Below are 11,333 nucleotides of genomic sequence, written 5' to 3'. Positions count from 1 at the left end.
GATTGGCTCAGCTCTGGCCATTGAAGCCACTTGGGGAGTGAAGCAGCGGATGGAAGATCTTTATCTCCGTCTCTCCTTCTCTGTGTAAATGTGACTTTCCAATTAAAAACAATATATATATTAAAATTCATACATCTATATATCTGTATATGTCAAAGCAACTCCATACACAATGCTGTGCGCTCCCTGGCGGCCATAGGCGCAAGTGCTCCAAACGCTTCTCATTCGTGCTCGCTCCTGATTGGCTTCGAGTCTCTCGCAATGCCCTTCGGGACTTGTAGTCTTTTGCTGGCAAGGCACGGGCCCCGGCTCAGTGACAGCTCCAGGAAATACGTCATCTGAGTTCCCGGAACCCCTCTGGTAGCCCTGCATGGCGGAAGTCGTAGTTTCTTAAGTGGGCCGCATCCGGGGCTGCTCAGGGAACTGGGAACCACCATTCCCACCAGGCACCGTGGTCACAGAGAGCAGGGCGCCGCCGCGCAGCCTTCTGGGAATGGTAGTTCGTCTCTCCTCCCCGGCCCCCTCGGAGCGAGGCGCCGCGGACTGCATTTCCCGGCATGCTCCGGCGGGCCGCCATTTTGCTCCCGCCGAGGTCGCCGGCGGAGAGGGGCGGTGGGCGGGGCCTGTGGTAAGATGGCGGCGGGGGAGACGGTGAAGGTTGCGGGGTCCCCGGGCGGGGTGTGACCCGGGAACCATGGACCTGCACACGGCCGTGTACAATGCGGGCCCGCGACGGCAAGCTGCAGCTGCTGCAGAAGCTGCTGGGCGGCCGGAGCCGAGAGGAGCTGGACGAGGTGCTGGGCGAGGCGGCGTGCGGGGGGACGCCGCTGCTGATCGCCGCGCGCTATGGGCACCTGGAGGTGGTGGAGTACCTGGTGGACCGGTGCGGGGCCGAACGTGGAGGCCGGGGGCTCGGTGCACTTCGACGGGGAGACGATCGAGGGCGCGCCGCCGCTCTGGGCCGCGTCGGCGCCGCCGGGCACCTGTCGGTGGTGCGCAGCCTGCTGCGGCGCGGGGCGTCCGGTGAACCGCACGACGCGCACCAACTCCACGCCGCTGCGCGCCGCCTGCTTCGACGGCCACCTGGAGGTGGTGCGGTACCTGGTGGGGCGAGCACCAGGCCGACCTGGAGGTGGCCAACCGGCACGGACACACGTGCCTCATGATCTCCTGCTACAAGGGGACACCGGGAGATCGCGCGCTACCTGCTGGAGCGAGGCGCGCAGGTGAACCGGCGCAGCGCCAAGGGCAACACGGCCCTGCACGATTGCGCCGAGTCCGGCAGCCTGGAGATCCTGCAGCTGCTGCTGGGCTGCAGGGCGCGCATGGAGCGCGATGGCTACGGCATGACCCCGCTGCTGGCCGCCAGCGTGACGGGCCACGCGCACATCGTGGAGTACCTCATCCAGGAGCAGCCGCAGCAGCCGCACCTGCTGGGCCCGCCCTCCGAGGAGGAGGAGGAGGAGGAGGAGGAGGAGGAAGAAGGGGCTGCCCGCGCGCGAGAGCTGCTGCCCCACCAGCCTCGAGGCAGCCGTGGAGGCCTTGGAGCTGCTGGGAGCCACCTACGTGGACAAGAAACGGGGACCTGCTGGGTGCGCTCAAGCACTGGAGACGCGCCATGGAGCTGCGGCTGCAGGGCGGCTCCCAGCTGGCCAAGCCCGAGCCCCCGCAGCCCGTGCCGGCCTACGGATACTCGCGCGAGGCGCGCACCCCCGAGGAGCTGGAAGCGCTCATCGCCGATCCGGATGAGATGCGCACACAAGCTCTGCTGATCCGAGAGCGCATCCTGGGCCCCTCGCATCCGGACACGTCCTATTATATCCGCTACCGGGGCGCCGTGTACGCCGACTCGGGCAACTTCGAACGTTGCATCCGCCCTCTGGAAGTACGCGCTGGATATGCAACAGAACCACCTGGAACCCTTGAGCCCCATGACCGCCAGCAGCTTTCTGTCCTTCGCTGAGCTGTTCTCCTACGTCCTGCAGGACCGGGCGGCTGCAGCGGCAGCGACACGGGGCAGCCTGGGTCCGCACATCGGCTTCCCGGACCTCATGGGCGTCCTCAACAAGGGTGTGCGGGAGGTGGAGCGGGCCCTGCAGCTGCCCCAGGCGCCGGGGGACTCGGCCCAGTTCGCCAAAGCCCTGGCCATCATCCTGCATTTGCTGTACCTGCTGGAGCAGGTGCAGGGCACGCCCAGCCAGGAACACCTCAAGCACCAGACGGTATACCGCCTGCTGAAATGCGCCCCGCGGGGCCGCAACGGCTTCACGCCTTTACACATGGCCGCCGACAAGGACACGACCCACGTGGGCCGTTACCCGGTGGGCCGCTTCCCGTCGCTGCCCGTGGTGCGGGTCCTGCTGGAGTGCGGGGCCGACCCGGACAGCCGAGACTTCGACAACAACACGCCGCTGCACATCGCGGCGCGCAACAACTGCCCGGCGGTCATGAACGCCCTGCTCGAAGCCGGAGCCCACATGGACGCCACCAACGCCTTCAAGAAGTCGGCCTACGAGCTGCTGGACGAATCGCTCCTGGCCAAGAGCTCCGTGCAACCCTTCCGCCACGTGACCCTGCAGTTGCCTGGCCGCGCGAGCCCTCGACCGCAACAAGGTGCCCTACAAGGGCTTCCTGCCCGAGGAATTGGAGGCCTTCATCGAACTGCATTGACCCCACCCATCGCGGTCTGGCCTGGCCACCCAGCTTGGGGTGGGGGGGGTTAGGGCGGCCCCTCACCTCGCTTTTCCTAAGAAGGTGGCCTGGTGTTGCCAGTGGGTCAGCCCCGGCCGTGGCCACGGCCACACAGGCTGCTGCTGCTGCTGTTTTTATTGGTTGGTTGAAGGTTCACCAGCGACTCTGGGGACAAGGGGCGTGGTGGCAGCTGTGGGTATGCCGCCCCTGCCGCCACCCCTACAGCCCTGACCCCTCCACTAACACCGCGCTGCCTTCCAGCCCTGCAGTCGGCTCGGGGCGCCCCGATTTTTTTTGTTTGTTTGTTTATTTAATTGTCTCCACCTCCACCCCCTAAGCCCCAAACCCAAGCACCAGGGACCCCCCCTCAACCAGAGCTCAGGAAGTTTCCCTCTCTTCCCAACCCCTGTGACCCTGAACCGGGACAGTCCATGGCCCGCGCAGCCCAGTGTGTGCGTGTGTGTGTGTGTGGACTTCCAGAAGGCAGCCCGTGGCGCCGCACAGCCGCGTGTGCACTTGCAGTGTGTTAGTTTCATTGAGTTATTTATTGATGCTGGAGGCAGGAAATGCACCTTACAGGTCCCCCCACCTGCCAACACCTGAGTCATTAAAAAAAAAAGTGGATTGGAGGAGAGTGTCTATGCGTGGCCTGCTTGAACCGCTGGCCCCCCCCCATCCATCTGCTGGGAGGGTCCCCGGGCTCCTTCCCAAGCCGTGCACCCCGGGACAGCAGCCGTTCCCCAGGACCCAGCAGCTGGACACTGCGCCGGGGGCAGGCGTCCGAGAACTCTGCCGCCCCTTGGGTGCCGGGTTCAAGTCTAACCCACATCGCCGTGCCTCAGGCCTTCTGCCCAAGAACCTGGGGGGTGCGCGGCAGGTGGGAGGTCTGCCTGCTTGGGTTTCAGGAGAACGAGGCCTGGTCACCCAGTCACCTTCATGTCCAGGCCCAGCCACAGACACCTGTCACCCTGGAGGGGGGTTACGCCCTCTGCCTCTTGGGTCGGGGAACCTCATGGGATCTGGGGAGCTGGGAGGTGGGGGGGAAGGAGGGACGGGCCTGGAGGACAGTTGGGGGCGGGTGTCTCTGTCGCTCTGTGGGCTCCCCCGCCAAGAGGCCCCTGGGAAGCTGGGCATAAGGCCCCATGTCCTTCCGTGAGCACTCTGGCCTCGCCAGACCCGCGGGCGCCAGGAGGGTCATCCGAGCCGTGTTTACCAAGCCCAGTCAGGCACTTGCTTGGAGCTAAAGATAGCAACCATGGGAGTCCCCTGGTAGGCGGGTGGGGGCGTGTGGGAACCCTGTCCCAGCCTGCGGGGGCTGCCTGTGGAGAGGGAGGGTTGGACCCTGTGACCCCACCTCACCTCCAGCCCCGGCCTCCAGTCCCTGTGCCCACTGGTTAACGCCTGCTCAGGGACCTGGGGGAATCAGACCTCACCTCCTCCAGGAGGCCTTCTGGGATCAGTCTATGGTGGCCTCCAAGCCCCTCTTCCCTCTTTGCACCCCCACCCCCGATTTGTTCTTTAAAAACACTTCCAGGAATGGAGGTGAAAAGTGTATATTGTGCAGAACACATTTTTGGAAGCCCACCCACCATTTTCTTTTTTTTAAATTATACACATTTATCATAAACTTTGGGAAAATCCCCCCTTTGCGGAATACGAGGGTTTCAAAAAAAAATTTTTTTTTAAGCATTTATTATTGGAAAGGCAGATTTACAAAGATAAGGAGAGACAGAGGAAGATCTTCCATCCACTGGTTCACTTGTGAGTGGCTGTAACAGCCAGAGCTGAGCTGATGCGAAGCCAGGAGCCAGGAGCTCCATCTGGGTCTCCCACAGGGATGACAAGGGCACGAACCCACCACTCTTGGAAGCTGCCATCAGGAGCTAGAGGTAAGCTGAGCGCTGGACCCCAATGGATGGCTCAACCAATCGGGCTCAAGCACTGCCTTGAACATTCTCTAACAAAGAAATATGTAAGGGCCTGGCGCCGTAGCCTAGTGGCTAAAGTCCTTGCCTTGCACGCGCCAGAATCCCATATGGGCACTGGTTCGTGTCCTGGCAGCCCCACTTCCCATTCAGCTCCCTGCCTGTGGCCTGGGAAAGCAGTGGAGGACGGCCCAAAGCCTTGGGACCCTGCACCTGCGTGGGAGACCCAGGAAGAGACTCCTGGCTTCTGATCAGCTCAACTCTGGCTGTTGTGGCCACCTGGGGAATGAATCATTGGACAGAAGATTTTTCTGTCTCTCGTTCTCTCTGTATATCTGACTTTCCAGTTTAAAAAATATATATATACACATACTTTGGCTCTCTCAGTGGGATATATATTGGTATGTTAATTCTATTTAATACATGTTAACCTGCTACCCCACTCCCCATAAAAGGTCATTTTCCAAGTCTGTTCAGGAAGAAACATTGAACACCCCCAGTGGGCTGTGGCCCCTAGCTGGGGTGGGGGAACCCGGGTGCCCTGAGCATGGATGGCTGAGCAGCAGGTGGCTGGGGTGGGGGAGGCGAAGGGCTGAGGCCCTTAGGGCAGGCCAAGCACACCCAGCAGTGGGTCAGGCAGTGAGTGGGCACTCCCCGAAGCTGCTGCCACCCACAGGGGTGTTAGGGACACCTGACCCCTGTGGGCGTGGTCGCTGCTGTGAGTGGGATGGGCACGACCAGGATCTGGTGGGGATGGGCGGTGCTTAAGGCGGCATGCTCGGCACTTTGGATCCCCTAACCTTCTGGAATTCCAGGATTCTGGCACCTCTTGGACTGGACTTGAGTCCCCTGCCTTCCAGAACATTCTTTGTTTCGGGCAGGCAGAACCTTCCTCAGAGGGTGTGTGTGTGTGTGTATTTGCGCAGGCGTGAGAGAGACAAGCTCCGTTAGTGGCAGCTGGGGAATCTGGTTCTCGCTGACCTTCAGGGGTCTTTCTGCGATATGGTCGACCACCGCGTGCAACGCCTGCATCCCCTAAGAGGGCCAGTTCGAGTCCCGGTTGCTCCACTTGCCATCCAGCTCTCTGCTAATGATCCTGGAAAAGCTCAAGAACTTGGGGTCCCTGCACTCACTTGGGGGACCACGATGAAACTCCTGGCTGGTTGTCGGGGGCGACTGGGGAGTGAGCTAGTGGCTGGAAGAGTTCTGTGTCTGTTGGACAGGGGGTACGGGCGCAGGTGTCTGCACCACGGCTCCTCGCTCACGCCACTGCCGCGTGGACCCTCCTCTGTGCTGTGAACAGCGTAGCCCTGGCCATGGCTGCCCCTTTGTCCCTTCCACGTGGGCCCAGCAGCTCCCGCCAGAGGGCGCCGCAGCCTCGGGAATGAGTCCAGCCTGGACACCTGTCTCAGCTAACCCATCTTTATGGGGTCCCCTCCCAGCACGTTCACCCCTGGATCACGCCTCATGCACCTCTTGTATTTCCTCCTGGCTGTTTCTTTTCTTTTCTTTTTTTTTTTTTGTTTTAAAGATTTATTTATTTTATTACAAAGTCAGACAGGAGGAGAGACAGAGAGAAAGATTTTTCCATCCGATGAGTCACTCCCCAAGTGAGCCGCAACGGCCGGTGTGCACCGATCCGAAGCCGGGAACCTGGAACCTTTTCCGGGTCTCCCACGTGGGTGCAGGGTCCCAATGCATTGGGACCCTGGGGCTACCGGGATTAGAACCGGCGCCCACATGGGATCCCGGCGTGTTCAAGGCGAGGGCTTTAGCCGCTAGGCCACGCCGCCGGACCCTCCTCCTTGCTGTATTTCCATTGTATTTGAAAAACAGCACAAAGCAAAACAAAACAAAAAAAAGAGATCTTCCCTCGGCTCGTTTACACCCCCAAATGGCTGCAACCACTGACTGGGGCTGGGCTGGGCTGGGCTGGGCTGGGCTGGGCCAACGCCGGGGGGAGGGGGGGAGTCAGGAGCTTTGGGAGGGGGGTCTCCCACGTGGGTGGGTGACGAGGGACCCCGGGACTTGGGCCAACCCCTGCTTAGTCACTTCCCCCGGGGTGTCAGGGCAGTGACCATCGGCCCCAGGTGCCTGCCCACAGCAGGGGCTTAATCATTGCATGTGGCTGACCACGCACCACGTGTCCTGCCCCATGGCCAGGGATAGAAGCACATGCCAGTGACCGGGCAGGGCACATTCAGTATATATATATATATATTCATATTCCATTTTAAGTCCTCCTGGAGCAGCTCCTAGTGGGAATTTCAGATCGGAGTTCCTGGGAGAAAGCCAGGCAAGCTTGGGAAAGATGGGAGCGGGCACCTGGCTTGTTCGCTCTCTCGGCCGCATGGCTGACCTGGGACGGCCAGAGATGTCCACTCAGAACTGTGGTCACGTCATGGACCTTTGACTCAGGCACACTCACTGCTGTCCACTCAGTGGCGCCCATGGAGGATGCTCCCTTGGCCTGAGGGGGCCCTGCAACTCAGCGCTGGCTCCGCTGCCCCAGGGTGTTAGCCATTGCTTTGCAAGCTGAGCTCCACCTTAGCAGCTCTGCCTGCCAGGTCCCGGGCAGCCCTCTCCACCAGCCACCTGCCCCAGTGAGTCAGCGCCCGCCCTGGCCAGGCCAGTGCTACGTGACTGCCTGGAGTTAGTCACCCGTAGCCCAGACAGGGGGCGGGGCGATGGACGTGTCCTCAACTTCCCCCTTCATTCCATCGCTGGGAACGCCCGCTTCCTCAAGGAGCCCTGAGTGACCCTGGAAGTCGGAAGTTACATCTCTTGGCCTCAGTTTAACCGCTCTGTGTAATGGACCCACAATAACATCTCCCCACCCCACAGCACCCTTTCATCCTCTGAGGGTGGAAATGCAATGATGCCTTTAAAATCTCAAGAATCAGTGCAAGCCGACCCCATAAAACAAGGGCCTTCTTCCTTCCCTCCTGATCCGGCGTTTCTCTACTGTTAGAATCAAGCCTTAGCTAGCCCAGTGTAGTGGCAGCCCCCAGAAGACTACATTTCCCAGCGGTCCTTGCAGCCAGAGCTGGCAGCATGTGACCCTAGGACAGCCAATGGGATGAAAGTACATGTGCACCACCTCCGGCTCCTCCCCTTCAATGGGACACATTCTCTTCCCTCCCCCAGAGCGTTCAAGCCACGTGGTTCTTATGGAATTGCCTGAGGTGGACGCTGGAGAATTACGTAATAAATATTTATTATCCTTCCAAAGGCCATTATTCCAGGACCCTGGCCCCGGGAGTCCAGTGCGCTCCATTTCCAGAACAATCCATGGCCTGGGCAGTGTCCCTGTAGGAGCATAGGTCCCCAGCTCCAAGCCCCCATCCTCCACTGTCCACCAGGCAGGGCATCTTCAAGGCCCTGGGCCCAAGGTCCAGGGGGCGGCCACTGCTATCCGGTCATTCCACCTTCTGCGTCGTGGTGTCCTCGGGTCCCTGGGCTTCTCGCTGGCCCCACATGTGATTGTTCACTCCCAGCTGGACCATCTGAGCGTGGTGGATAACGAGTGGTTGCAGCCCGGGGCTTGGAGGAGGGGGTGCCGGTGGCGCCGGGGTCGGGGGCGGCGGGAAGCCCACCTGCCCCAGGTACTGGGGCAGCAGTGGTGGAGGTGGTGGTGGGGGTTGTACAAGTGGAGAGAAGGCACCAGGCCAGGTGGGGAAGGGAGGCAGGGGTCCCAGGGGTCCCTGAGCCCCGCCGGCAGGTGCACCCGCACCCAAGGACACGTGACTTGCAAAAGCGGTGGGGAGCGTGTCTATTTGTGCCTGGAAGGACATGTAATTCTGCATGTAGGTGGCGTAGCTGGTGATCATGGCGGCCACCCTCTGCTGCTGGGCCTCCAGCTGCTGGTTCTGCTCCTGCAAGGCCCGGGAGTCTTGGTCTATTCTCCACAGGGCCTTACGGGCCTGCAGCGTCTTGGTGCTGAAGGTGTTGGCCACAATCTTGGCGAAGATCTTGGAGTCCTCCCTCAGCCACACCACGCTGGACAGTATGCTGACCGTGTGAGGGGCCAGCTGGGCCTGGGAGATGCCCTGGGGCAGGAAGGGGATCACACAGTTTTCCCAGCCTCGTCGCGTGAGGGAGTTCATGAGGGCGTGGCTCACCTGGTGCAGGCCCAGCTGGCAGTCGAAGTTGGGGGTGAGGAGGAAGATGACGAAGGCAGAGTGGTCGATGGCGTTCTGCACGCAGCTCAGCTCTCCGTACCCGGGCACTTGAAAATGCTCACAGAAGGTGGCACCGTCGGGCACGCCCAGGGCCTCCAGCTTGTCCCGGACGCGCACGGCGATGTCTTCATCAGCTTTGGCGTGCAGCACCACGAAGCTATAGAATTTCTGTTCCGGTTTACACGGGGCTGGGGAGGGGGACGGGGCTGGGGAGGAGGAAGAGGAGGAGGAGGAGGAGGGAGGAGGAGCAAGAGGAGAGGACGTTTGGGGGGTACAGGAAGCAGGTGGGCATGGCTCAGTGTCCTGGGACTTGAAGTGTCCCATGGGCTCCTGGAGCGGCCCCTCCTGCTCTTTGGGGGAGCCGGTAATTTGGGGGGGCTCCAGGCTTTGCAACGGCGTGCAACACGGATTTGCAGGTGACATCTCAGTGCATGCTACAGGATAATTGGTGCTAGCTTCCGGAGCCGGGGAGGTGTTCGAGGCTGGCTCCGGGGACGGCTCAGAGAGACCCACATCCGGACCCTGTGGTCCCTCCCGGGGGTTGGCAGGCTCCACCGACGGTGGCCAGCTCATCTCCTCTGGTTCCCGGCGGCCCACGGGTGGTGCCTGATCAGCCATGGGCTCGGCACCCAGGCTGCTAGGTGGCCCACGGGGGTCACGTGGCAGGCTGGCCAGGTGCACGGTGGGTGACTTGCTGATTTCCAAGTGGCTGCCCAGGGAGCTAGGGGTGCCAATGGAGCCGGGAGTGCCCGTGGAACGCAGGGAGCAGCCTCGACTCCAGCCGGATGGGTTCTGGACGGGACACGGCAGACTCCGGGAGCTGGGAGGGAGGCTACGATCGGAACGCAGGGGAGCAAAGCTACCAGGGTCCCGAAGCATGTCCCACCCACACTGACTCCTGGCTTCTTCTCGGAGCTGCCCCAGCCGGGGATCGTCCCTAGAGGCCAGAACCTGGAGAGCAGACTGGTAGGCCGCGTCCCGCATGGAGCCAGAACACAGCTTCTCCGCAGCCAGCAGGTGGTACAGACGGGCCACGGTCCAGGACACATCCGCCTGCAGCTCCTTCTCTTCCTCCTCCTGCTGCTCGCCCGCAGCCTTCACAGCGTCCACCTCGACGCCAGCCCAGCAACGGGCCACTAGCCGGGCCGCCACATCGTCCTTGAGGGCGTCCAGGGAGAGCCTGGCTTCTGTCTCCTGACCCAGCTGCAGGAGCACCATGGCGTACAGGAGGTTGGACCCCCGAAAGCTGGGCCGCAGGCTCTTCAATCTGTGCTTCAGGAACAAGAGCTTGTCCTGGCCTGCAGCCCGGAGGATCTCGAAGGCCCCAGGGAGCGATGGGACTGGGCAGGCCATGGGCACCGGAGGGCACGGCCTCGGGCGGTGGGAGAAGCTGGGGATGGGGCAGGCATGATCTACTGTGCCCCCCTGCTGCTCGCCTGGCGATCCTTCTTAACCATTCACAGTGCCAGCTCCTGGGGGGGAGGCGGGATGGATCTGTGGAGGAAGCATGGGACAGGCGGTTACCTGTCAGAGAGACAGATGGACAGAGAGACAAGGCATTTTCCATCACTGGTTCTCCTCCGCTTTCCACCCGACTGGGCCAGGCTGAAACCGGAAGCTGCCTCGGGCGTCTCCCACGTGGGTGACAGGAGCCCAAGGATTTGGGTCACCTGCTGTTTCCCAGGGTGGCCAGGGGCGATGTGGGCCAGGATGATGGCAGAGGCAAAGGGCAGCATCCAACATGTCCGGGATCACGACCCCCAGGCAGTCCACAGGCGGGGCATGGGGGTGGAGGGCGAGGGGGCTCCCTGACCTAAACCAGGCACTGACTCATTCATGGCTCACGCCTGTTCTGACACAGTCCAGACTCCGTGTGCATGATAATTCGGGATTTTCAGAAAATACCAACCCCTTCTGGGTGAGCTCACTGGACTTGGCCAGCAAACCCATTGAGACCTGCCTGCAGGGCAGAGGGGGCATGGCCCGAGGTGGCCAGTCAGGAGCTAGGGTGAAGGAGCAGCACCTCCCCACCCCCGGGGCGGAACGGGCTGAATGCCCAGGGGCGAGGTTGGCATGTCAGGCTAGCTCTGCCTGCTTTTGTTTAAACGAATACGCAGTTTCGATTCTCCCCTCCAACTCCTGACTCTAGGCCCCTCCTTGCTGCTCACCCCTGGGCAGGCAGCAGGTGTTGGCTCCAGGAGGGTCTGGACCCCTGCTACCCAAGTGAGAGAAGCCGCCCCCCCGGCCCCCGCCAGATGAAGCTCCCTGCTTGTAGAGTCAGCCTGGCCCAGCCCTGGCTGTTGCAGGCGTTTGGGGAAGTGAACCAGGGTCTGTGGGCTCTGTCTGCCTGCCTTGCAAATAGATTAAAAATAAACATGATGGGCCCGGCGACGTGGCCTAGCGGCTAAAGTCCTCGCCTTGAAAGCCCCGGGATCCCATATGGGCGCCGGTTCTAATCCCGGCAGCTCCACTTCCCATCCAGCTCCCTGCTTGTGGCCTGGGAAAGCAGTTGAGGACGGCCCAATGCATTGGGACC

At 61.7% G+C, this 11,333-nt stretch overlaps 2 protein-coding genes across 2 annotated transcripts; one reads left to right on the top strand and one right to left on the bottom strand.

Annotated features, from left to right (window-relative positions):
* Nucleotides 1-694: 694 nt before the first annotated feature.
* Nucleotides 695-2,670, top strand: FEM1A (fem-1 homolog A). The gene is given in 11 exon segments (XM_004595617.2): nt 695-724; nt 726-893; nt 895-969; nt 972-1,022; nt 1,024-1,107; nt 1,109-1,180; nt 1,182-1,496; nt 1,498-1,581; nt 1,583-1,876; nt 1,878-2,579; nt 2,581-2,670. Coding segments are annotated over 11 exon segments (1,965 nt in total).
* A 4,941-nt stretch (nt 2,671-7,611) lies between these two features.
* Nucleotides 7,612-10,308, bottom strand: TICAM1 (TIR domain containing adaptor molecule 1). The gene has a single exon (XM_058657698.1). The coding sequence runs from the start codon at nt 10,148-10,150 to the stop codon at nt 8,036-8,038; it is 2,115 nt and encodes a 704-aa protein (XP_058513681.1). The 5' UTR covers nt 10,151-10,308; the 3' UTR covers nt 7,612-8,035.
* Nucleotides 10,309-11,333: the final 1,025 nt, after the last annotated feature.

This window comes from Ochotona princeps, chromosome 33 (assembly GCF_030435755.1).
Source record: "Ochotona princeps isolate mOchPri1 chromosome 33, mOchPri1.hap1, whole genome shotgun sequence".
In the NCBI taxonomy this organism is placed as follows: Eukaryota; Metazoa; Chordata; class Mammalia; order Lagomorpha; family Ochotonidae; genus Ochotona; species Ochotona princeps.
The sequence above is the reverse complement of the archived record's forward strand: the minus strand, read 5'-3'. Positions and strand labels throughout refer to the sequence as shown.

Coding starts and splice junctions, on each gene's coding strand:
- TICAM1 (XM_058657698.1), bottom strand. CDS start 10,150: ATGGCCTGCCCAGTCCCATCGCTCCCTGGGGCCTTCGAGATCCTCCGG.